Source organism: Temnothorax americanus, unplaced genomic scaffold (genome assembly GCF_048541705.1).
Source record: "Temnothorax americanus isolate GAGA-0224 unplaced genomic scaffold, ASM4854170v1 Scaffold26, whole genome shotgun sequence".
Lineage (NCBI taxonomy): Eukaryota > Metazoa > Arthropoda > Insecta > Hymenoptera > Formicidae > Temnothorax > Temnothorax americanus.
In genome coordinates, this window is record NW_027509401.1 from 638,606 (window position 1) to 666,381 (window position 27,776).

A 27,776-nucleotide genomic window follows, 5' to 3' on the forward strand; every position below is an offset into this window, starting at 1 on the left:
CGCTTTAGTATCTGTAAAAAAAAAAAATTTTTCAAAAATTGTCAAAAACTCAAAGTGAACCCTGTACCTTAGGAGGGTCGGGGGGGGGTCGGGACCATGGCCAAAATCCGTTTCATGAAAAATCGCTTCAGTATCTGTAAAAAAAAAATTTTTCAAAATTTCGGATTTTTCCTAGAACCCTACTTTTGTACTGTTCAACGCCAGCCACTGACCCACGTAGGTGAGGTGACGCGCTTTAAACACTTAGTACAGTTCAAGGCGAGCCACTGCACCACGCGGGGTAGCTTTACGCACGCGGCACTGTTTGAGGCAAGCCACTGACCCACGTAGGTGAGGTGACGCGCTTTACACACTCAGTAACAGTGAAAGCGAGCCACTGCACCACGCGGGGTAGCTTTACGCACGCGGCACTGTTTGAGGCAAGCCACTGACCCACGTAGGTGAGATGACGCGCTTTACACACTCGCGAACAGTAAAGGCGAGCCACTGCACCACGCGGGGGTAGTTTAAGTACGTCACGTTAGTACTTAAACAAATACATCCTACATATATTATATATATATATATATAGATATATATAGATATATATATGTAAAAAAAGAAAAAAACGATTAAACATTACAACATTATAAAACCGTCCTAGTAACGTCGCTAGCGTCTCCTCTCACGAAGATCGAACGTCTATATCGTCACGTGAGACGAGACGGTGACGTGCGTGTCGTCTCATGAGACGAAAGTCGAAGCTGTATATCGTCTCATGAGACGAGACGGTGACGTCACTGTCTCGTCTCATGAGACGCGGGTCCAAGCTGTATATCGTCTCATGAGACGAGACGGTGACGTGCGTGTCGTCTCATGAGACGAAAGTCGAAGCTGTATATCGTCTCACGAGACGAAACGGTGACGTCACTGTCGTCTCATGAGACGCGGGTCGAAACTGTATATTGACGTCACTATCTTGCGTACGAACGGACGTCATAAAATAAAACGTTTTGCGTGGCGAACTCCGGACGCGGCGTCGTGACGCGACTCGCGACGCGTGTAGTGGGAACGCAGCATAACTACCCGAACTTGAATTCGAGCGTCACATGACGCCCATGAAAAAGCACCTTTACGCATTACGGCTTACAACGCCCCGTGGAGACCGGCCTTTCGTACACCGTGCACCAGTGTGCACTTAGTTCAATAGTGCAGCAAGCAAAGCTGAGCAAAGCGATAGAAAACTGACGTTGTTCTTTACGGACTGCGTACTGTAACGCGCACGTTATATGTATACGTGTATTATTTTATCGTTTTCGCAGTATCGTTACGGTATCGACAATGTTACGCCTTTGTGTTATATTGTTATTAAAAAAAGACGTTTATTTTCATCACGCGTGTAAGTGAAAAACAAGTTAGGTTAGGTTATTTTAGGTTAAACATCAACCGTATGTTTTATCCTTTCTGTCACGCTTATCTGTTCTCATAATACGTATAGAATATAATACGGCACCGTCCTTTAAGCACGTAAATCATAAACAAATGTAAAATGCATAGTGAAAGCGAAGAAGAACGTATATCAGACTTTGAAGAAGATTTTGCAAAAGAATTACATAGTTTGCCTCATGTTTTAAACGTCATACGTAAACTGCATGATTGTATTAGAAAACAACGCAAGAAAATTGACAAACTACAAAAGAGACTAAGTGAACAGGTATATATATTTTTACTAAACGTTATGTCCTTATTTTCATCTACGCAACGTCATTTAACGTAACGTATGTGTACATATTTTTTTTGTTCTTTCTTAATCTTAATATAAAGCACGACAATGTGTCATTTTTCACAGAAACAACAAAACTTGCTCTATACGAAACCATATATATCCCACTGTGGGATTCAGACGGATCCTTTAGATTTTAATAAATTATTACCACAGGATTGGAGTGTTAGTCGTGATGTTGAGTCACTTAGTATAGTAAATCAAGTAAAGCAAGTCGCAGACGCAGCTTTATTACAGACTGGTTTTGTTTATGAGCAGACATCAGGAATGTATTATGATTATAATACTGGATATTATTATGATACGGTACGTTATATAGTGTGTACATACATACTTTACAAACATTATAACTTTATGATATAGTTTTTCGTACGTAGTATGTGTGTTTAAAAAAAGAAAAAAATGACAAGCCCAGAGCTCTCGTATTATTTTAGAGGCAAGGTTTATATTATGATGGAAACACTGGAATATATTACTACTATGATAAAGCTAGTAATACGTACCACGTCCACAGTCGAGTCAATATAAACGAGACTACTCCTGTAACGCTTCCAACTTGCCAAAAAAAGGAAGAACAAGAACGTGGGAAAAAGAATAAGGTACGAACATATCTACGTTTTCAAATTTTTTTTTTTGTAAAAAAATATTTGAACGTTTATCTCAACGTACAGATTTTGAATGAAATAGATGACGTGATAAAAGGCCTTTCAAATATAACGCGTGAAAGATACGAGCGACAAGCTTTAGGTAACTATCCTATGCTTTTAATATGTATACGTATCTCTCTCTCTCTCCTTGTAGGATGACGTAAAAAAGCGAAAATTTATAAGTGATGAAGAGACGTTGGAAAATAAAGAAGAAAAAAATAAAGAACCTGAAGAGGGCGAATGTTCAGAAAGTGAAAACGACGATATTTCTGACGAACGTATTCTTGAGGTGTCCACAACGAGCGAAAGTGATGGTGAAGAACAAGGTTTCGTATTCAATATTTTCTCACGTTTGTGTTCGTTATGTTACTGTACGTATTTTACGTTACGTATGTGTACCTTGACATTTTGTGCCGTAACTCATAAAGCACAGGCTAAAAAAGAAATAAATAATATAAACTTTAACGAATTTTCTTGTAATATTTTTTAGTACAGTATATAAAAGTCCGGTATAACACATATTTGTATTAGTACATACACATTCTTTTCATATTATTAATGTTACGTTTTTAAGTAATAACATTCGATAATAATCGTAATGTATGTTAAAAGTTAAGTGCGTAATAAAACAGTGTTTAACGTAAATTTTTCAATAATTTTTATAAGAGCATGGTTTATACTGTGCGTGGGAGGCAACGCGATAACGCTATCTGCCTGCTGCTGACTTTACGTGAGAACGCCAAACTTCGCATAAACGTAAAACTATGAAACGTCTACGTAACTTTATAGACTCGTACAGTCTTGGTGAACCGTTTTCAACGGCGTTAAACGTTATCTTGTTAAAATGTTTCAACGGCGTCAAACGTCATCTTCGTGAAACTTTACTCGAGACTTATGTACGTGAAGGGAAAGAAAGAAAAAAACATGCACGGTTACATTCACGTCTCGTCAAGCTAAACGTGCGACTCGTGCGTATTTAATGCAAAAAAACGCTACACACGTCGAAAAATCATATTTCAGATTTAGCGAAAGGTTATCCACCATGCATGAGAATTATTGTCAAGGAAACAGATTTGGCAGAGTTAAAATTGGGCTCCCTTTTTCTCGTGACATGTACAGGAGGTTCCCTAGGTCGACAGGGAGATCATTCGGTGCTGATACCGGATATAAATATTAGCAAGGTATATCAATAAAAGATCAAGTCCAAAGTTTCATCTTTGTACTTACGTTACGTTTTTATCACACGGTGTTTATTATACGTGTATACGTGTACTTACAGTATCATGCACGTTTTGTGTACGATGAACGTGAAAAACAGTATCGAGCAATAGATTCTGGTTCAAGAAATGGTACATTTATAAATGGCATAAGATTGTCGGTAGCTAAACAGGAATCTGAGCCTCACAAAATAACGCATGGATCAGTTATAAAAGTTGGCGGTACGAAATTACTGTGCCATATTCATGATGGAAACGAAACGTGTGGCCATTGCGAACCGGGTCTTGTTCAACAAAACATCACGCTCACGGAAAATAAAACTTCGAAGACGAAACTTCATAAGGAAGAGTTGCGACGTCTGAAACACAAATTCGGAATTGAAAAGGATAACGTTGTGTCTAGTAGTCACGTAGCTTCAGGTTATCGAGATAGAGCGCAAGCTAGGCGGCAGCATGTAGGTTCCTCGGATCCTTATGCTAAGACGCAACAAAGTTCTGTTCACACGTAAGTCGTACAACTTCTAACGGTAAACGAGAGAGCGCCGTCGCGCGTTCGTATAAGAGCGCGTCTTATGTAAATAAATTAACGTCTAATAAGACGCGTAACTTAATCATAGATCAATAACAAAGGACAATAAAGGATTCAAGTTGCTCTCGAAGATGGGTTGGTCCGAAGGTCGCTCCTTGGGCAAAGATGGAGATGGAAGGACAGAGCCCGTAAGTTTCTTACATTATTAAGATCCATTACATTATTACATTCGTATACTTGGCTTACTTCACGTATCACAATATGTGATACGCGCAACGATTATAAAAGAGATTCAAAATCTTTTTGCGTTCGTAATCTTGCGTAGACGTTTATATTTTTCTTGCAAAAGAGCTAAAACTAAAACGTTGAAACTTAAAAAAACGTTGTCACGAACGTTCTTACCAACGTCAAGAATCATGATAAATCCAAAGCTTACGCGTAGATACGTTGGCAAAAAAACGAAAAGTACAGCAATAGATCGATAGGGCCACAAGTTTTATTTCCATCGTGACGCGGTCGTTGTTGGATATCGAAGTATTCGCGTCCTTAGTCGATCTTTCCTATGTCTGGGGTCTGGGTCTGGGTCTACGCGCACCGCATCGTATCGCGTATGTACCGCGTTAGGCCCTCCAGTTCCCGTCCTACCCGTCGTCGCGCCGTTCGACGGCAACGAAATGAGCGCCGTCGGGTGCGAGTCACTGTACGAGTAGAGCATTCGTATGATAACGAGAGTCGCTCTGCGAACGGGCGAAAGAAGAGACAGCGCGGATCGCGGACCGTGAACAGGAGAGTAGCGCTGAGTAGCGTCCCGGAGTAATGAATGCAAATGTATTGAAATCCAAATCATTATTTTGTCTAGACGCATCGTCGGCCCCCGTGCATATACCAGGATACGCCGGGATACATCGAAATACATGTCGGCGGTAGTGCCTGTGCGTGCACGTAAAAGGATTAAAGGGTGGGATATAAGGGGAGACTGTGTTATTTTCTCTCGTCTGCAGTTGTGTGTCGCTTTCGCTGTCGCGCCTCACTATCCATTTGCTCGTTCTGTTGTCCCAGCAGCAGCCTCCTCCCCATCCGCCTTTTTTCCCAAATTTATCTGCCGTTTTCCGCTCGTAAAGCAAAACAGCCACTGTAGGAGGACCAGAGTTGGAGATTATATTTTCTATATACAACATGAATATACGTACGTCTGTAATGAAGGCATCCGTTAAACATGAAAAGCACAAAATAGAAAAGATATTATCGTGATTCTAAAATAAAGGCGTGTGTCGCTAAAGATATTAAAAACGTGTTCAAAAAATAGAGATCGTGGATAGTTGCAAAGCTTGGAACATTACAAAAGCGTTGGAATGAGTTTCAAACGTAACCTCCGATCGTTTGCCACGCTTAACCGCAAGTACTCAGTCGCATTCAGTATTATATATGTATTGTACAGTTTTTCTACTTTTACCGTGACGTCCTTCTTCTTTTTTTACGTTACCTTTTCTCTTAACTCGTACCGCTCACCGCTCGTTGCAAGTTGCACCGTCTTTGAGTGCGTTTCACAATGATATGACCTATATCGTAAACGATAGAGACAGAGAAGGCACATACGAGCACAAAATACGGAAGAAAAACCGTCGTTGGGATGATGCGCTTCGCCTCGCCTCTCCTCTCCTCGCCTCGTTAAAAGCCCGTAAACCAGACATTGTTAAGTTCGCGAATGTCGATTGCTAGTAAACCACCAGGTATAAAACCGTCGCGGAACCGTGAGCTGTGTAGTCTACGTACGCAAAGCTATACTATACCCACTTTAACGACTAAAATCTCGACGGATTCATTTATCTAAGTGCTTTACCGGGCGCTAGTTTCATCGTCATGTGCGCGCGGATCACCGCAAGTTACACGTCTTCACCATCTTCACATCTCGAACAAAATGTAAAACCATTTATGAGTTTAATATTGCCTAACGTTGTCACGACAACTTTCGCGTGATGAACGCGATAATAAAACGCCGTCAACGACGTTGATAAAGAAACGCGAAAAGATAGATGGTACGTTAAAAATGTTAAACAAAGGTCGACAAAAAAAATGTGTTCGCGAATGTTGGATACGACGCGCAAAGTCGTAGTTCTTATTTCGTAAGTCGACGGGGTGTAGCTACGGTTTTGAAATATTTTACATAGACAGCGTTAAACCGTGCTGTACAAGCGAGGAACCGTTGTAGCGAACGCACGGATCGTAAAGTACGGGCAGACTGCATTTAGAAACTGCAACTCGTTCATTTTATAGATTTCCCTGAATATCGACTGCCGTAAGCCATTTTACGGACAGAGTGCAAACGTACATCTCAGTGCGTTCTTTTACGGTTTACGTCCATTTCACGCGTATATACATCTGTTTGCGGTTTACAATCCTTAGAAAAAAAACTCGTTTATTGATAAATGACGCGATGAATAATTTCAACGTGCTTGATTAAGGACTTTTCGTATTTCCATGCACGAAGTGGTAAAATACATTTATGAAAAAAGTATATATATATATATATAAGTACGTATTCCTTTTCAACTCAAAACACGTTAATGTATCGATGCAAACATGACGTAACATACATATAATATAACTATAAAATAAGATCCGAGTTCAACGTCAACCAAAAATCGTTGATTTTTATTCGCGCGCTACCTCTCGCAAAGTGATGGCAATCCACCGAGAGTATCTTTTCACGAAAACTCTTCTGTATTTGGAGAGAAAACCGGTCCCCTAGGTTGGAGTTGGGCAGTTGGAAGTAGGTTGTCGACAACCTCTACTCTCTACTCCCAGAAAACAACGTTTGTTTCGAAACCTCAAAATTCTGAGGAAGCTCGAGTTCGACTTAGACTGTACTGACTGTAGTGCCGCTGGATGGATGGATGGATAGCGCGAGAATGTATATATATATATATATATATATATATATATATATTTATTAACTTTAGCAACAGCCAGAAAGTGGACTTGGTTTACAATCAATTCCTTATTCATTCATACCTGCATCCATTCCACGGGTACATACTCGCCTGATATCTAATGCCTAATAACCTAATAACCTATTATAAATATATAGTAGTTTACATTCACCTTAACTTAACATTACATACCTTATTATATCTTATTGCACTATTACCTAAGTTCACAGCCCGTCGCACAGTCTGTTAGTCTCCTATATGATAGCGCGAGAATGTAAAAGATATCCGTAAAAAGACCTTTTTACAAAACACGTGAATCAATCTTAAGTCTGCATTAAACAAAATAGTAGATATCAATCGATTGAGTTAATATTCAATTTGAATTGTATCATTTGTATGTTTGAGCTCGAGCGCATCGTGCACGTGCGACCGCGTTTATATAACTTTCATAGCCGAAATGTCTGACGTTACGCGACATAAAGAGATGTTTTGAAAGTATATCGCATCTACACTCGCGCAAAAACAACATAGTCACTCACATAAATAATTCGTATTGACTATCGTTTGATACAGATTTATTCCCGAAAACTCTCTCTCTCTCTCTCTCTCTCTCTCTCTCTCTCTCTCTCTCTCTCTCTCTCTCTCTCTCGTTGCCATTCTTCCTCTTATTTTCTCTCTGTTTATTTTCTTACTACAACACTGTATCGTTCTTTTCCGACGAAAACAAAAAGCGGTAGAAAGAAGGAAAGAAAAGGAAGAAGGGTTTGCATGGCAGAAACGAAATACGAGATATATGCGAATAAACGTACGCGTCTCTATACCGCGGGTGTCACATTTAGAAGACAGTAGCAAAGTTGTTTCGATCGTACATTCGATAATAGAATATTACGCAATGCAGCAAGGATTATACAGACATATAGAATAGACAGTACAAATAGTACAATTTACACTGTGCATACAGCATTGTCTTCTTTATGACACGTACGTTGATAATTCAGCATTTTGTCACTGGAATTCGAAATGATTATGGCTTATTTAATGAATAACGGGTAAAAGAAACAGATTTATTTGCAAACATTAAGATTTTTTTTACCTTTTGTCGCACTTTTTATTTAGTCATTTTGTCACAAACTTGGTTCATATTTGTTGTATACAACATGTTACGTTATGTACTGCAATACATAAAAAATTCAACGCCATTTCAAAAAACTTTATTCTCTTACCTCTTCGCTTTAGCACAATATCAATATATTTATCGTGTACCTATGCTTACACACAGTTTGCAATCGATGATATAAAATCCACTATAATCCCAGTGGAGGAGAATGTTTTGAATGCCGTGCTCGTGAAAACAAGGTAGGCACATATAAAAGCAACGAGCGAATGTTGACTTCCATGCCTTCTTCACGATTACGCGATAACTTGTTGTTCCCATCCATCTTTCGTTCTTTCTTATCTTTTTTGCGCTATTTATTCACTGTGTTCTTTTATTTGAGAGACGACATGAAAACAGTACAAAACAAAAAGGAAAAAAGTACAAACGCGTGCGCGCATGCCTATTATAATGCGTACGACGCGGTCCACGAACCACACAAGAGAAACAACGTTTCGTTTTTCTACATCCTAATACAATTTTCAATTTACATAATATATCGAGGTAAAATTTTACACATTAGAGTCCAATCTAATTTTGACAACCGCCTAAGACTCCGTTTAAAAAGTGTAAAACAGTTATTTTACTTATTGTGCAGATTGATATATTACAGATGTGTTTACAGATCGCTCGCTCGCTAACGTTTGCACGTCGATACAAGTTGTTTCGTCATATGCCAGCACTTCTCAATATTTTCCCTGCATGATCGTTCGAAAATGTTAACAAAAATCGATTGAGTGACTAATATTGTATATAACATACATAATTTATGACACGTTAAAGAGATAAAAGAATAAGATAAAAAGATAGGCGTAGACAAGGGAAAGAAAGAAAAATTCAAAGAACACAAATACAGAAACAGAAAAAAGAGTAAAAAGGACAAAACTTTGTAGTAACGTGTTCGGAAGAGAGGCAAGAGGCAACAGGTGGGAACTTACAGTCACAAATAAATCCAACATCGCACGATCGCTGTCTAAACAGCTGTTCGTTGACTAACTTATACACACGGAATAGATTTACGCGATCTCTTACTCTTATTCATTTGTCTCTATTCTTTTTTTTTTTTATCATTTGTTTATATACGTCGGGTGCGCGCGCGCGTTGTTTCTCGCAGGTTTCACGATATATTAAGTGAGGCAAAGGTACTTGCGAGATATTTTCAGGTTTGACGGTTCAAAACTCACTTGTCAGAGGGAGAGAGAGAGAGAGAGAGAGAGAGAGAGAGAGAGAGAGAGAGAGAGAGAGAGAGAGAGAGAGATGGAGAGAGATAAAGACGAAACGAAATTAACCAGAACTCAGCCAGGAGGAAGCAGACGCGAATGCATACGTCTGTGCACATACGAGATCCATACACGCGCGCGTGCACATGTCAGATTAACAGTCGGCGTTGCCATACACGCGTATACAATACGTATACGTTTGTTTGTACGTCGGTTGTCCGTAACGTTAGCTAGGAATACACGTCAGTCAGAAGCGGTCGATTGGTCCAGACGAGATGTATGTATATGCTCGCGCAATACAAACGTGTTGAATACGTGCCCGGTATCGACATACAAATATGTACAATGGGATTTATTAATTACAACGCACCGGCACGGCACGTGCCAATGTTCAATGCATATGTCTTGCGGTCAACATAAACCGTATACAATAAACGTTCGCGGATCAAACGCGATACAACGCAACGCGATATGATGTGATATGATGTGATGTGACGTGATGTGACGTACGGAAGAGAATATATACGTCATTTCGCACATACGTTTTTTATAAACTCATTTTTTACAAGATACGTTCTTCTTTACGTTACTTCCTTTATGTTTTCATGTAACATTTTTTCGTGATATTCTAAACGCGAGACACAAAGGTATGACGCGTAAAATACGTGCGCTATACATTATCTCCGTGCCAAAACACGTTTTTATTACCGAGCACGGCGTCGTTTGATTTTATACGCGAATATTATTATGTGCTGTTTTATGTGTGTATGTGTATATTCTTTAATGATCAAATATCGAACCAATGTCTCTAGCTAGATCTGCGATCGCGTACTAGAGACCGCGGTTGCCCTATCATCGCCAGACGGCTTCCGTCTGGGTAAACACATGTCGATATAGACCGAACAGTCTGGCCGGTAGGGCTTACCGACCACCTATAGGAACATCTATCACATGATTATCGCAGAAGGTCCGCTCGCGCGCAGTTAAAACGTGTGATCCCTATACATGTATATATACACTACGTCTTCCTACATAAGCCGCTGCACGTTACATAAATTTAATACGTGGTGAGCGTGTTGACTTCTCTAAGTCTATGTGCGCGGCTATTACCCAACACGTACTCAAATACTCAAGCTCCAAATTTTCTATCCTTAAATTCTCTCCTCTCGCGTATACCTCGCTTAAATAATATAAATCAAAATTCGGCAACGACACGATACGCTGAATACGTTGTAGATTAAATGTCGGAAAAAGTATACGTCGACAACGTGTTTCCACGTGCTTCAAAGTCCGTGTGTCTAAAATTTGATAAATCTTTTTTTCCAACAATTTAGAATATAATTTTTGTCACTAGAACCACGTCACCTTTCTAAACATATATCTCGACATACGAGAACATCTCGATCATACGGGATATGAGAAGAGGGGAAAGGGTTAAAGAACACGTGCGATAAAAAGAAGCTTGAAGTTGAGTCGCATGTGCGGCACAGTCAACGTGTCGTCAGTGGTGATGTGACCGTGATAGAGGAGCACGGGAAAGAGGGAAACGGAGAAAAAAGAGAAAGAGAAAGAAGAGGAGGTGCGGCTGATGACGATGGTTAGTGGCGATGGTGGTATAGTGCGGGCGACGGCGGCGGTCGATGGTCGATGGTCGACGGTCGACAGTGGCAGACGTATACAGACTACAGCGTTGTAAACGAGCAAAGTTTCAAACCCAATATGCGCTATCCAGCACGGGTGCTTGGAGCCCATATTCAAGCTGTCAAGGTGCGGCGCACGTGCGTCCACATCGCTTCCCGGTTTGCCAGACGGGTAAACCGGGACAAACTTTCGAACTGGCACAGACCGTCTGGCACCCTACCACCGCGTCTCAGAAAACCCGCGACGTCCTACGATGTTCGTGTACGTCGGCATCGTTTTGTTCGCACGATCGACCACAGGTGTCTAGGTGTCTAGGTTTTCGCAACCTAGGATGTTTCTTCCTCTCTATTAAGCGTATCAAAAGTTTCCGCACTAAACGCCAACTGGAACTAAGATTACGTGCACATAGTTGTTTATTCTTCTTTAAAAGACAAAATCTCATTAAATAGCCTCTAACAAATGTTTGCGACACTTTCTATTCGCTCTCGCGTTCGCATATTTTCACACAAGCCCACGTAATACGAAGCGCTGCTCTCGACATACCGGTCGCGGTCCCTTGACCATGCAATCAAAAGTTTCACGCTTTCGCACGTTGAATAGTACCGGTGCATCTCGCGATGAGTTAGCGTATGCATACGCATTAGAAGTGTCTGGGCTTGAATGAGGAATTAAGAGAGAAGAGTGGAAAGAGGGCAGGGACGTGACAGACGTCGCGACATGTCTACACCGTCTAATCGCGAAATCATGATGCCGTGTGTCTTCGATCGTTTGGCGGTTGTTGTTATTGTTCACGCAGTCGATGTGACCTCGTTGTCTATTTTCTACCTTTATTCAGCTTTCGCTTTCACGCTAGATAAAATTCTATCGATTTTTTTTTCACTCACGTGGGAACGTGATCTTATGCTAAATTATAAAATTCACGTGCATTTCTTGAAGTCGATTTATCTAAACTTTTCTGTTAATTCACGCAAGATATTCGATAAATCCGAAAGAAAAACAGAGCGTACCTACTCTCTCTTTTTATTAATCTTATTTTTTACCTCGATTTTAATGTGTGTAAATAGATTTGTACAGATATGTGTACTCACATTATTGTTAAACTGTTTTAACCTCCCTCTTCTAATAAATCTTTTACGAAATCTATGTAGGTCGTAGTACTGCGACTGGACAAAATAATTTAACACGCCGACGATGATATGCGACGAGACGCTGTTTAATGATTATTTTACAATGTTCGCTTCTTCGACATAGTTTGCTGTAGACTTCTCCCTCCCCGCGTCCCCCCTCTCTCTCTCTCTCTCTCTCTCTCTCTCATCCGTGATATCGATCAATCTACGCGTTAACTCTAATTGTAAGACTAGTAAATATCCCACTTAATAGTTTCCAAATAACTTTAATTTAAACGCGATAAGCATTTAAAAAATATAGAAATATCTTTATTTGAAAATCAATGAACCGAAAACAAGGTGTCAGTTGTATATAATGACTAGACTCCATGCTCACGATGAGCTGTTGATAGCTAATTATAGAGAATTGAATTAGAACATTGAAATATATATAAATATTGGTTAGATATTTGTTAATTGACGACTGCTTATCAAAAATACGTGAGGTAAAAGGTATAAACGATCCTAATGAAATTAATAATAATAATAATAATAATAATAATAATAATAATAATAAACGCCACTCTCTTTCTATAAGTCTTCTTTCGCCTGGGACGCAAGGAGAAAGAGAAAATAAACTGGAGCGAGTATCTTTATGTGCGCGCGCGCTATCATCAACGAGTAAGAAAATAAAACCAGAGTCAAGTCTTTTTGCTCCTAAACAACTCTTAAACTCATCACGCGAGTAATGGATACGAGTACGATATGGTCGTTGGTACCATTTTTAGAGAAAGCCTAAAGACGTGCATACAGTACAAGTTTTGATGCAAGACGTTTCCGTAAACGTGTGAAAATGTGATTTTTTATGTTGGGACGTATATCTGTCGAGAATTTACGACAGATCTATTCAAGTTAACGACTTTAGATAATATACATATTTTAATATTTAGAAAACCTAAACAATATTTTGTAATAAAAACGTACTACTTCTGTGTGTTACAGTTACTTATCACGTGCAATCACAACAAAGTTGGTCTTGGATTAAAGAGAACGGACGTTCCTAACATCGAGTTAGATTCCAACACGAAGAAGAAGCAGACAGTGTGGCGGAAAACACAAAAACGTTATAAAGAAATAGTGGATTAATTTTTTGACGAATGAATAATTAACTTACGGCAACAAACTAGTTTTATATAGCCACCTAGTCGCGCACTATGAAAAATCAAATTAATTTTTTAAATTAAAAAGATTCATCGTTTCGTGTTTATGAACCCGAATGATAAATATCGAGAACTTTTCGAAACATGAAAATAAATTGTGATTTAAAAAGAGACTTTATAACAAAATGCAAAATCGCAGTGCCGTGGTGCACATAACGTCATGTTTAATTTAATTCTACATTGCTGAAAGAGGCCTTGATCGACTATCATAGCTATTATTTTCCACATACATGTTTGTATAGAATAATGGAAAATGCTATTGATAATTAGCTTAATACGTGTGAAATAAATTCATCATTCATGGCGTATGGCTGTTTTTTTGTTATTTACATGAATAAAAACACGTGTACGTCCCACTGCCCAAACAAACATCGAAAAGAACGCGTTTCCTTTGGCTTTCGACATACCGCGTTTACATCTATAAGTAACGATAGAACAATACGTTGATTTATGGAGATGAGACATTCGGAAAGACATCAAATATTACATGTTATGCTGCGTTTAAAAATCTTCGAAAACATCGTTGGCTCAAGTCCAGTCGCTTTCTCGTCTACCGCGATAAAAAATCAATTTTATATACCATTTGGTATACCTGAAGCTAATAGCGTCCATTCGCGGGTTTCGTTCAGGCCCAGCACTACACTATTTTTTCCGCTCTGGGTCGTACGCGAATTTTATAGAGCTTATAAAATGCTGAACCACGGCATGGCGGGACCAAAGGACAAAAGGAATCAGACATCTCAAAGAAAGTCTTGAACTATATCACGACGTCGATCGTTGTACGAAAAGAATTCAGCGCGAGTTTTTACCAAGATAAAAATCATAGATTTCATAAAATTTTGTTTCAGCTTATAAATTTTGTTTCAGCTTATAATATTATTAGCCTTACACAAGCAGCAAACTCAACGCGACCTACGCTCGACAACTCGACAAAAACTGCATCGTTTCGCGAGACAAAAATTTATGTGTTGCACTTTTAATTAAAAGTACGCTCTTACACATACAATATTAGTCTACTTCTAACAATAAGTCTGCATTCCATCTTACTCGACATACACTTCTTTTTAATCGCGGCGCGATATTTTATGGTACGTTACGTAAGTTACTGAAATTTATACATCTACTATATACGTGCAAACATATATGAGAGATAAATGAAGCAATCGGTGAAGAAAAAAAAAGAGAATGAGCTAATGAAAAGAAGGCGCACAGACAAACAAGAAGACAGGAACGTGGCGAGAGCCTATCAATACGTAGCACAGCTATTTACGAGGTTCCCTTCGCGCCTTTTACGTATGTATTTCCGAGCGCGGTAACAACGTCATGGCACGTGACGGCAAAACATAGATATACATACTATACGTTTTTTATATGCGTTTTATTCAAATTAAAATCTACTACGTCTAGATAAAAATGGAAACATGAAAATCAACTATTTCAAAAGCTTTTTCGTGTTGACAATTTTTATTCCAGAAAAAGATAAGTTCGGCATTTCGCATCTGTTATTATATGTACTAACTATTGTACATGTAATACAATGTAATAACTGTTATGTAACGTTACGTAACTTACGTAACTTAACATAGTTATTGTTCTTTCCATGTGCTCCCTAAGTTACATAACAGTTACAAACTGGTTTAGTGGGTCTTCCCAGTAAAACTAACAAAGTTTCTAATTCTAAAGCGAATTTTTCACAGATCTATGTCAACGTTTTCGCGACGTGTTTGTGTTAAATTAAAAACCAATTAGACGTAGTGTTCCGCGTATTCCTTTACAAATTTTTTTCTTTTTGATAACCGTTAATATTTAGCACGTGATTGTTTCTGGGATATTTCTTACGTAAATGCAAGCAAGTTGTAAAAGTAGAAAAATAAAGGAGTTTACGGAAACATACCGTAGGGTGTGTAATACAATAGAAGAGAATCGCGGCGGATCTGGGCGGCGCAGCGGCGGCGTTGGACATTGAGTGTCTAGACACGGCGGCAACGTCAGAGCAAATCGGTGCTAACAAATGGGTCTCGTTTGTTGTCTGTCAGCCATTTTTTGGCTCTCTGTAGTCTAGTAGACTAGTGGACAAGCCTCATCTGGCCTCGATGCCGCTCTCTACGCTGAAAGAGGAAAAAACAGAGGAGACGCACAGCTTGGAATCTGATCTGGACGTGGATTCTCATTTTTCCCAAAACGAAACGATCTATCCATTTGACAGTCGGCGTTGTCGCGAGGTTTATTTTTCACGTGTTATGTGCCCTGTCGCGTCAGATTCAGTTGCCGTACAACGTACAAAAAAAATCTATTAAAATCTATTTTTATTGTTATTGTTATTAGATCACATTACTACCATTCATATACATTATTAATAATGTTCACACAACATTGTGAGACGAAACAACTGGAGGAATATATCACGAATATCGCTTATGTCCATCTCACGTCATATCTCATATGTATCTGATACGATAATAAAACGCGTTATATAATAATAGTATTTTAAGGTGATGAGATACGCGGAATATTATTCCGCATTTCGACGTGCGTGCAACAAGGTAAACACGAATGACAAATTATGGTAGTGGCCTCGTCGCGCACGTCGAGACAATATTTAGCCTATATCGTGAGACAACGGTTCAAACGGATTTGCGACCATTATTCGTTACCACTAACAATAAGCGTATCTGATAAACACACTTTACTTACACTACCCACTTGCGCGAGCTTCAAAGTCACAAAATCTAGCTACAATACATATCAGTACAATTCTATATATGTATAATTTTGACATTTATAAAAAGAACGTAAATCCACATGGATGTGTATCATATAATAAATAGATTATCACTGACACGTATCATAAAATATGCTATACCATTATACTCTGACACGTACACAATGTATTTGAAATTTTTCCTTTAAACTCGTAGATATGCGGTTAATAAACAAAGTCAGGATCGTCGTGCACATTCTACGTATACTAGGTACTTAGTTTTAATAATTATAATAACACTTGTGTGCGTATAAATACCTTACGGATGTAAAATCGACTGTCTGCGTGTGTATAGACGAAAGAAGAAACTGGTGATCAGACATACACGTTCACACAGCTAATGACCAATAATAAAGCGTGTTTCTACGATCCGCGAGTGCACGAATGCGGCTACCATATGTGTCCAGCAAGTAGTAATATTATGTTTTCACGTGCGTTGGAAAATCTATCGTTTGTATCGTTCGTAAGATTTTTAGTGTTCGTCCAGTACCTCCCCTCCCCCCCCCCACGCGTGCACAAGCACGCACGCACGCACACACACACACAAGATTATGCGTTACGTACAAACAGGTTTTCTCGCAAAAGATACTTTCTTAAGCTATTATTCCTAATATGTATGTACATATCGCGGCAATGATAACTGTTAAGCTAATCGCATTCAAAATTTACAATTTACATTTCAAAATACGTTTACGTTTCAAAATCGAGGAACACAGTTTCTTTATAAATCTCCTTTTAAAATAAAGTAAAAGAGTTTTACATAATAGCGGTAGAAAGGGACATACATACGAGCGATAAAGAGATGTAAATCGTAAAAGAAAGGATTATTAACTGATATCAGGATAACTATTATTTTTTACTTATGGCTATAGTTATATGATACTTTCAGATAAACGATATTTCACAATAAGAGACATCGATGATAGTGAACGTGACGTACAACAGTCGTGTCGTGTTCAAAGTACAACATTGAGTACAAGCATTCTACTTTCGAGAGATCAATGTTGACAAAAAATTCGTTTAGATTCGAAAAGACTTTAGAAATGAAAATGATACCATGTTTGATCGACAAGCCGGATGTCGAGTATAGCACCGACAGAGACAACAAAGGTTTCGATTCTGGCTGGGTAATAATCCGTAACCGTTGTTAACCGTTGTCCATCGAGCACGTTCTAATAGACAAACGTGTATATTCATATACGTATATGTATATGTACGTGTGAGTACCTTTACGCGGTTTGTAATTGTAGGAGCTAGGAATGCGGACGCACGCATGAAGTAGCAGCCGGTAGACAATGCAGGATACGCTTTACCAGTGTCTCTCCTCCCCTGCGCGTTTATGCATATCCCTATTATCAAAGACCATGCGTGGGCTGTGTACCCGCATTACGTAGCAATAAAAAAACAAATGCTCGCAGTCTCAACGGTCTCAACCATAGATGATATATACTGTATAACGTATTCGACATACTTGATGGCTTCTCGCTAATACGTAACAAAAAAATATATGTGTGTGTGTGTGTGTGTGTGTGTGTGTGTGTGTGTGTGTGTGTGTGTTTGTTACACATGTTTTTTGTATTTAATATATCAAGAAAGGGCGCGGGAGGGAGGGAGGGAGAGAAGAGGGGGAAGGGAAGGGAAGAGAGAGAGAGAGAGAGAGAGAGAGAGAGAGAGAGAGAGAGAGAGAGAGAGAGAGAGAGAGAGAGAGAGAGAGAGAGAGAGAATGTACACGAGTTCCGTATATCCCGAGTTCAACTACCTCGCGAGAAGGGCGCGTCCACGTGTCCACTATTACTAAAGACACGTCACGACAATATTGGTAAATAGATTATACGACTCGCTAAGTCGTCACATGCGGTACATAGATTACTCTCACAAGATCACATGTGCCTACGAAAGGGCCGTCCAATCTGTGACAAGTAGTTCTTCCTGTTTTTTAGACTCGTGGTCTATATTCCATCGTCGTGGCCCTCGTCAGGCTGAAAAGCAATGTTTCTCATCAAACTCTTTTATACTATTGTCTACGCTTTGCGTTCAATAAAAAGCTGCCGCCACTTAAGCTATCTCTTGATATCGATGTACATACTATTTTCTCACTCAGGAACGTCATACGTGTCACATCAGACATGTGAGAACTCGATCGATATCGTATTAATATCACGAGCAAACCAAATCAAATATCAGTTAGTTGTGTCTCAGTAATCCGTCAAGAGACAAAACATGTATGACATAAGATCCTGAAGATCCATATTCGAGATAAGATCGATATTATAGACATTAATATTATAACCTAAGGTATAACTTAAGAGGGGATTCTGGTTTAGGAGGCTTAAGAAAAGGAGAATTTTATGAATTTTTTTATTGACACGACGGCAGTTGAGATTTCTAAACCTTTTACAATATTTAACTGCTTCGTTGAAATTTGAAAAGGTAAAAAAAATTTTTATATTGTAAAATACGTGCAAAATGGCGCCGTGGTGTATATCTCTACGCAGAGCGCCTCGCCTACAATCTGCGCGAAAGATAAAGAAAAAACTACGTGATCAATCGACTTGATTCAAAGTGCGTTAGCCAAAGAATGAACAACCATTCTATGTAAACCTCAAACATTGGTAAAAATATTAATTTAAATAATTGTTCGTGCACGGAGGAAATTTTTTCTCCAAAATGTCATGTTTTTGTTCAAGTGATAAAAATTTTTGTATTTTACAGTTTTTTAACTATATGTTCCTGGTTCACATAGAATAAAAATATATAAAAATTAATTATCTTTTTCGTTTTTTGTCTCAGATAAAAATTGCGGGCTACATTTTTCCCGTAGATTGGCAACTCGTTTGGCAAGGCGCTCCGATTAGAAATACACCACGGCGTCATTTTGCACGTATTTTACAATATAAAAATTTTTTTTACCTTTTCAACGAAGCAGTTAAATATTGTAAAAGGTTTAGAAACCTCAACTGCCGTCGTGTCAATAAAAAAATTCATAAAAATCTCCTTTTTTTAGCCTCCTAAACCAGACGCCCCCCTTAAAAACCATGCATAATGTGCGCATACGCGCTTGCGTGCGCACTCGAGAACCTGGACGAATATTGTATGTACGTATTTGTCTTCGAAGATAACGTGATCGCCTTTCGGGGTAAAAGACAAGGCGTTATTTGCGAAGAAAACTAGTACAGCTTTTTCTAACAGCTAAATAAAGACTAAAACTTTTATACTTATTCAATATATCGCACCCCTAGAAGATTGGTGTCACTACTAAAAAAATTCACACGTTTCAGGAAAGAAGAAAAGTAAAAATTCACGTTTTTAAAATTATGAGATAACTAACGCACGTACACGTACGATATTTTGTTATAATAAAGCTTATATATACTATTTCTTGAAGAGATCTGCTGTGATTTACTTGTCACGTCATCTTATGACACATACTTATTAATCCACATATTAAACTGCAATATACGCGCTGTTTAAAAGAATAACAATACTTATACTTCTGTTCCTTGCAGCGGATTTCGCATATAGACTGACAGTCGTACGTACACCTACTATTATAGCACGTAACATTTTAGGCATATTTTTTATGGCCTTAACTCAAAATCGAAATTTTTTCAGTTGTGACAGTCGTCTTCTAGGAGTGCTATACATATATGGTCTAAAACTACCGTTGAAACACATTCTAAAAATGACATAAATATTTATTAATATCGCGTCTGCACGTTTTTCAGTCAGTAAAATACTTTTTAATATTCCACGATATGCTATGCATGCCACAGTTGATCAGTACGGTACGTATCGTGCTTGTACGAACTAATGGGTAAAACGGCTACTCAAGATGCAAAAACGCGCGCAGTGCCTATAGAAATGTTCGTAATGCATAGATAACCTGTTTATTTAGCACATCACAAACCTAAGTTCTATAAATAGTTTTGCGCCGTTGTGAAGGAGATGAGTTCCAAGAAGACGAGCCGTATATCCTCCACAATACAAACGCTTCTGACTCGTCAGAAACAAGAATATCACATAGGTAGGTGGCCGCAATAGGATGAAGAGGACACAGCAGCATAACTGTTTAGTTAAGGAACGAGTACACATAAAAAATTAAAAACCATACGATCGCGATAGACTCAATCAATTTTATTTCGCGTGCGGGTTATGTCAAACGCGTAGATATCACATAATAAACGTTGTCATCTACAAACCATATATTTAATTTTAATACATATAATTATAATATCATGGGATGTTATCTCTCAATAATACCTAGAGAGAGAACGAGAGAGAGAGAGAGAGAGAGAGAGAGAGAAAATTCACGTGCTCAATGGAATAATCGTGTTACATTTTTCATTATTACAACGTACGTGCTACACATAGTCATAGCTTTCACGTATAAATGGTTTTTACTCTTAGAGAATAATATGTTCCGTCATTTTATATTTTATATTTTATCCTATAAAAAATAATAACTTATTTTATAAAGATGCTTTGTGTTGATTATATATCATCGGAATAAACTAGCGTACTATTCACATTTGTATTCTTCGAGACTGCAACGCGCTTCGCGTGACTATCGTTGTCACTCATGACGATCCGCACGACGTTAATCGCAAGATACTTGATTAGAAAACGTTCTTTATAGCTGAATGAATAAACTATGTAAAATAAATTAATTTAATAAGTTTATTAAGGTAAGAAAGATGAGCAAAAGGTATCGTTTAAATCTAATAAACATAAAATTGCCTAATAAATTTAAGAAATCAAACAATATATCTGCAGAATCTTGGCTTAACGTCGTGTTTCTGCAAAAGAACGTGGAAACGTTCTCACGTCGCAAAGCATGCACGTGGATACCCCAGCAGACATGAATATTATATAAAACATACATACATATATACTATATATAGCAGTCAAAAGCGACGCGGCACGTCAAATCGATTTACAGAGTCGATCGCGTAATTAGCAACAGTTATATACGTCAGCTAAAGCTAAAATCACTCGGCGTATGTACAAGTGTGTCATGTACGTAACCATCGCGCCAGTGCTTGCAGCATATGTATATACTCGCGCGCAAGCAGCACGCATAACATAGGTACGACGATAGCTATGTATCGCAGAGTTACGCGAACCCAATAATACGTCTGACGGCCGTCTAGACGGGGCTACATAAATGCGGCACATCGCTCCGTGTGTAATCCCGCGTACGCACGATCATACGTGCTGTACGTACTTACACGTGACCGTCGCTCGTCGTCATCGTCGATGTAACGCCATGCACACAGCGTTGCGAAAGCGAGTTGTGTGTGTGGCATGGCTCTGAACTCTCGCTCTCGCTCTCGCCCACATCCTCCCCTCTCTCTCCCTCTCGCCGACGCTGACGGAGACAAGACTCGAGAGCGAGATGAGAGAGAGAGATAGTAGAGAGCGAGTAGCGAGAGATATTTCTAGAGAGCGCTCTTGAGGAGATCTAGAGATACTCTCTTCTAGATCTCTCCTCTCTCTCTCTCTCTCTCTCTCTCTCTCTCTCCTCTCTCCCTCTATCTATCTATCTATCTATCTCCCCCTCTCTCCCACTTTAATCATTTAAACATATGTGTTAAAAGAATATATTGTACTTTATGTAGAGGACGTAATGTAATGACATTTGATGTAAAAAATAACCGAGAAGACTAATAAAGCTCAATCAATCAATCAAATATATTTCTCTCTCTCTCTCTCTCTCTCTCTCTCTCTCTCTCTCTCTCTCTCTCTCTCTCTCTCTCTCTCTCTTTAATTCGGATTTGCGTGAAGAAAACAGAAATCTTCTCGTAGATACAAATATAGAGTTAAAGCTGATGAGAGAGATAAAGATATATCGGAATAGTATATCGGTTTTGTAAGGAGACGAAATATGAATAAAAGGAAGAATATATAATGGAGAGAGAAAAAGAGAGACGAATATACGGATAGCACGCCTACTTTCTATCTTGGGCATCCACAACGTCTAGAATCAGCTATGTGTACTTGCGAACGGAATGAGGCGTGAAACCAGTTTGCTTGGAGAACTTGAACGGTTATTCTTCTCACGGTACTTGAGCAGCTATTACGACTAGTCATAGATAGTAACCGTAATTATTCAGTAATACCGCCGTACGTGGCTCTCGGTATAATTGGTCTGATCTTTTTCTCGTCCCGTCATCGCACTTTTTTACCGTCACTCTTTTCCTTTCGTTCGCGCTTTTCGCTTCTTTCTTGGAAACGTGAAATACTTTCTCAACTGTCGTCACGTGAATCTCATTGCATGCTTGAAGGAACCGTGGCTTGCATTCTTCGCACACACTCGTATTAAATATGTGTACCTACATTGTACTTGACGTTATGTATTCTTGTAAAAAAAGTCAGATTGTTAAACTCTGTTTATATCAATTATACGACGCAACTAAGAACTTGAAGTAATCTTCCAGAAATGCAACCGTGTATACTTGCACGTAGACTGAATATATTTACGTTTACGTAGTTACGTATATATTTACATAACTAATCTATATAATAAATATTTACATAATTATGTGTTATTTTATAAATATTTTCAACGTTGCATTTTTGATCAACTTTCGTGACTACGTTACTTAACACAAAACAAACGTACTTTTAAAAAACGTATCATATTAAACATAATTTAAATAACATGTCTAAAAAAGCTATATAATTAAAATTCTTGATATCTATTTCCAGAGCAATAGTTACGACGTTCGTTAATTAATAGCTGTTTCTTCAAATAGTACAGAACTTGTTAACTACAAAAAATTATAATTATAATTATAATTATAATTATAATTATAATTAATACGTAGACCTTTTATGACAACTGAAAAACAAGTTTTAGATATAAACATTTTCCACGTATTGATTGCAAGTACACTTACGTCCGTTCATCGAGTGTATACTCCTCTCGTATGCGAAAAAGTGTGACAGTATCCTATGCTATAGCTATAGACTAATACGTCCGTCTGACAATGAGTGGGAACGTGATCACTAAGGTGCTGAAAATTTTTGATCACTGGTCGAGAAGACGAAAAAAAAAGAAAAAAGTGTGTGTGTGTGTGTGTTTTATAATTATATTTACACGTGTATTTATACAATTATATTACTCTTATAAATTCTCTCTCGATATATCTCACCGATATATATCGTGACGACTTTACTTTTCCTTCTCAATGAGATTAAAAGTGTTTATAAAAGAAATCAACAAATACACATTCACTTATCATCTGACCGCTAATAAAACTATATACGTCCTAAGAATTTATGTTTCTTTACAAAAATGTTATCCATCTAATTTTTATTATTGATTAATATTGTAATTATTCAGTGATGCAGCATTTATTTTTTTGAGGTTTCGAGCTATATTAAAAATGCAATTTCTTTAAATATTCAACATTAAATAAAAAGATATTCAGAAGCTCGTTTCTCGTTATATAGCTTGATACACGTATAAAAGATTGTACACATATGCATATTTATACAAATTATCAAAGCATATAATCATTGAGTCCTCCGTTATATGATACGTTCTCCGTTGTAGACTCGTGCGCCTATGTCGGAGAACAAACATCTCATGGATGGTCTATTATAGAATATCTTACACGTAGAAGAGTACGTGCATCGTTAGAGACTGTCAGATTACGTAGATGGTCACAGTAGACGTGGATAGATGGACCATAGCGTGGGCAGCAACGACCATGGTCCTTGGAGGCATCGTCTTCCCTACCTCCCTCTCCTCTCTCTCTCACTCTTTTACATTCTCTTCTCCTCTTTTTTTTTAACGAAAAACACAACACACTACAACCTTGTCTTTTACTCTGGCATTTTCATAATCTTTTATTTCTTAAATACGTGTGTTGTCATGTTGTGTCTCCTATAGTTCTGTATTTTTATAATACATGGGAGAACGAACGGTATGCTCTTCTACGCGTCGATAGTTCTTTAACTTCATTACTAACTCAAAACTTTTTCTGCCTTCTTCCGCTCTTCTTTCTTTCTTTTCGTGACGCAAAAAAACGTATCCCACAAAGTTTCTAATGTATGTCACGTAGTCAGACCACTGTTGACCCTCGAATACTTTCTGTTAACTCTCGCACCGTCGTGGAATGATTTTTACGCATGGCAGCCAACCAGCGGCATATATAAATGCATGCACTCAAGCACGTGTTCAAGCATGTACATATAAGTGTAACGTTACCGATTCCTTGACGACTCTCTCCGCTGATGTTTAATATCCATTGAAACGCGATCTACCTCTCTCTCCATGCCTAACTTGTCCCCCCCTCCATCTCTCTCTCTCTCTCTCTCGCTCGCTCGCTCGCTCGCTCACTCTTTGATACTATATAACGGTGCGACAATCGCATACCGTGTGGTTTTCGCTTACGTGGCCATTCTTTTTTCGGATGGCGAAACGTGTAAACTGTTTAGGACTCCTTCTCAACACGCGCACGCGAGTTCAGATACTTACTAGCTGAAAGTTGATCAAATGAACACGAAAATAGATATTTTCCAGTGAAGAAATAACCAAAACTGAGTAAAGACGTAAAGAAACTCTACAATACTACAACAACGCAGAAAGTTAAAAACTGACACGTTCATACGTATATAACACCGTGCATCTAAATACGTAAGAAATAAGAGAAAAATTAAAAAAATGAGCTAAAACTTACTACGGCGACTGTGGACGCATCGTGGGAAGAGAAATATGCACGTCGGTAAGACGTATCGAGAACATCCAAGGAGAACGAACTTCAGGGAACCATCCGTACTGCGGAGCAGGGTAGAAACAATCAAGTTTTGAAGGGTTGACTCGGTCGGGGGCATCAAAGGTTGAACGAAGGGGCGAGCGGTTTCAACAACCCCACTGAGTGGCTATTAGGCACCCCAAGCCAAGCAAGAGCAATTTGCTATAATCATTACCATTCAGGATCTCCGAGCCGAAAGGGCCCATTTCTCCGTTCGTCTTTCGCCCTCTTCGGCCAAGCACCTATAGCTTATGCAAGTACCATTGTCACGGGTGGGTACGATCTGACCACAACCATATGCATCTACGCTAAAGTTACATGGCATCTAACAGTACGCAACAGTTTTCGGAAATTATGTTCAACGAAGCTACCAGATACAAGATACAAGATAAAGATAAACTAGAAACGTTCCTTTGAGTAACAGAAACGAAGCTCTTTCGTACATTTTACACTTAGAAGTCTATACATATGGAGTAGATTTAAACATTTTGTGCACGGTGTGTTTGTAAAATACGCGCAGGCTACGATTGTTTTATCTTTAAGAAAAAATAAACGGAAAAAAAAGAAGAAAGAGATAGGAAGCAACTATGCATTCTGGAGGACGTTTGAATGTGGCAGCAAGAACACGTAATAAAAAACGGCACGAGAAACGGTGCGGTGCGCGGTTTGGGTTTCTTGAAAAGTCCATCTGAGACACAGCAGGTGTCTGGTCGCGGATGCAGCTGTAAAGTTTACATAGATACATTGTTGCAAAATTTTTTCTAATTTTGTTAAAAAAGGTCCTTGTTAAAATTTTTGTGTAAAATAATCAACACATACATGTGTAGATTTAACATATGCCTGCTATGTTACGTGACCTTTGCAAATTTAAAATGTAAAATGATTAAAATAATTTACAAAATATGTTTAAGTAACACACGTTGAACGTGTTTATTAAATGTGTCAAAATTTACAGAAAAAGAGTGTTGATTTTACTCTGTAACAAAAGTGGGAATAAAAATTTACAGAAAAAAGTGTTGATTTTATCTCAAAATCTTACTTCGGCGTAAAAGTTATGTTACGTGTACACATAATTAATTTTTAAATTACGATCAGAATAACATTTCCTTTCTGTTTGAAATATTTTAACAAAGTATCGGTGTTACCATTTAACACATCCATGTTATGTTAACGTAACACAAAAATTTGAGTGGACCGTTTGGGACATGTGATTTATGTTATATTTAACACAACGTTTCCAACGGTATATGCTATGCTGTCTTGGCTAGATATCCTAACGTCTTTCTTTTTATGTTTCTTCCTCCTCTCAACGTATCAACTACTCGGACTACTAATAAAGTTATTAGTGAAGCCCTGAAGAAAGAGAGAAATGCGTGCTCTTCGCGTGAAAATATATAGATATACGCATCGAGTGAGTGCGATATTAATTTAATATATAAAACATAAAATAAGGAATAATCTAGATAAGAAAGATTGAAAGACGTTGTACGACGACTCCATGCGTGAATCCACCCGCATATACGTACCGCAAAGTATCAATCGTGCATAAAGCACAAAGTGCGCGTAAAATGAAACCAAACTTAAATGAAACCTAACTGGTCTGAGGTCTAAGGTCTGAGGTCTATAAGGTCTGAGCACGAGTTACCGGTTCGACGCCGCGTCTACCTGCGCTTGCCGGTCACAAAACACGACATTTCGTGGACGTTTCGTGGACGTTTCGCGCCGCCCTAAAAGTCTCTTCCATTCGGTGACGTCGGATGGCCGGACTTGAGGACTCGGCAAGTCTAGACTGCCGGCAGACATGGCAAAACAACGATATATTCAGTCTCGCTTCGCTCGCTGACCGCAGTCAGCGAATGGTTGCCTTTACATGGCACGATGTTACTTTCAACGAAAGGACTCACCGCACGAGAAAAGAAAGGAAGACGACGAGGATGAAATGTATTTACTAGAAATTTACAGGCTTTCTTGCCTGAACATACAGCCAAGGACAAACTATTGATATACTTTGGCAGACATGCTTCTGTTCTAAAATTATTAAGGGTGTTTGCGGTTTCGTCTCACACGCAGCGTCACTTTTTTGTGGTTTCGCGTGTCCCGTATATAATCTGAGTCTATCAGGCCTAGATGTAGGTAATAAGGATTCAAAAAACATGACGTTCAAACACAAGAATACATATACACCAACATTCTTTCTTATAGATTGTATAAAATTCTATAGATACGACAAATATATAGCTCGTACAACACTCGTGCGCGCGCGTGTGTGTACGCGCGTGCACGTACAATACATAACGTTCATGATTTTTCACTCGAGTTAAATTTTCCGTAGCGTTGTTTTGATTCTTGTGGTCAGGCCACATCATGCGGCGTCGTTCTTTTGCAGTTAACGCGAATCTAGAAATCGCATAATAAACGGGAGTTTCCATCGAATCTGTATCCATCGTCACAAACGACCTCGACAGAATCTCCTCGACTACGTCGTATTGTAATAAATAGCAACACGGAAAGAAGAATGAAAGAGAGAAGTAAAAATAACGAGAAAGCACATTGTAACATGTCAGAAAAGATGTTCGTGCCATTTTATCCGCCTGCTTCTCTACACGTAGCTATGCATGCATTATTCATATTTAGAGCAAACCTTCCAAGCTTTTTGCGTATCGGATATTCAACGTTACGTCAAAATCAATGTTATGCGTCCTCTCTATTTAACATTTAATATTTTTAATACCATCGTTTCATTGAAAATCCTCACTTAATAATCTTAAAAAGACGAACGTAATTCCTTATATTGTGTAAAAAGTTCTGTTGTCTTGTTACGCGAGGTG

General features: G+C 38.6%; 1 protein-coding gene and 1 long non-coding RNA gene across 3 annotated transcripts; one reads left to right on the forward strand and one right to left on the reverse strand.

The window, feature by feature from the left end:
- The first annotated feature begins 1,064 nt into the window (after nucleotides 1-1,064).
- Nucleotides 1,065-13,733, forward strand: LOC143899199 (angiogenic factor with G patch and FHA domains 1). 2 transcript variants are annotated; one of them, XM_077409274.1, is made up of 9 exons: nucleotides 1,065-1,378; nucleotides 1,537-1,693; nucleotides 1,829-2,068; nucleotides 2,197-2,361; nucleotides 2,564-2,735; nucleotides 3,430-3,590; nucleotides 3,689-4,131; nucleotides 4,244-4,343; nucleotides 13,208-13,733. In XM_077409274.1, exons 1-9 carry the CDS (start codon nucleotides 1,269-1,271, stop codon nucleotides 13,349-13,351), a joined length of 1,692 nt encoding a protein of 563 aa, XP_077265400.1. In that variant the 5' UTR covers nucleotides 1,065-1,268; the 3' UTR covers nucleotides 13,352-13,733. The 2 variants fall into 2 exon arrangements, with proteins under 2 accessions (XP_077265400.1, XP_077265402.1); XM_077409276.1 differs by having other exon boundaries at nucleotides 1,227-1,378; nucleotides 1,478-1,693.
- Nucleotides 9,290-21,514, reverse strand: LOC143899200 (uncharacterized). The gene is made up of 2 exons (XR_013257415.1): nucleotides 15,320-21,514; nucleotides 9,290-11,488 (listed from the first exon to the last, which is right to left on the reverse strand). It is a non-coding gene; the product is annotated as an uncharacterized LOC143899200 (long non-coding RNA).
- Nucleotides 21,515-27,776: the final 6,262 nt, after the last annotated feature.

Excerpts from the sequence above, each read along its gene's own strand:
- LOC143899199 (XM_077409274.1), top strand. The coding sequence starts at position 1,269 with ATGTATACGTGTATTATTTTATCGTTTTCGCAGTATCGTTACGGTATC. Across the intron at positions 2,736-3,429 it reads AAGTGATGGTGAAGAACAAG|ATTTAGCGAAAGGTTATCCA; the intron begins GTTTCGTATTCA and ends ATCATATTTCAG. Across the intron at positions 3,591-3,688 it reads CGGATATAAATATTAGCAAG|TATCATGCACGTTTTGTGTA; the intron begins GTATATCAATAA and ends GTGTACTTACAG.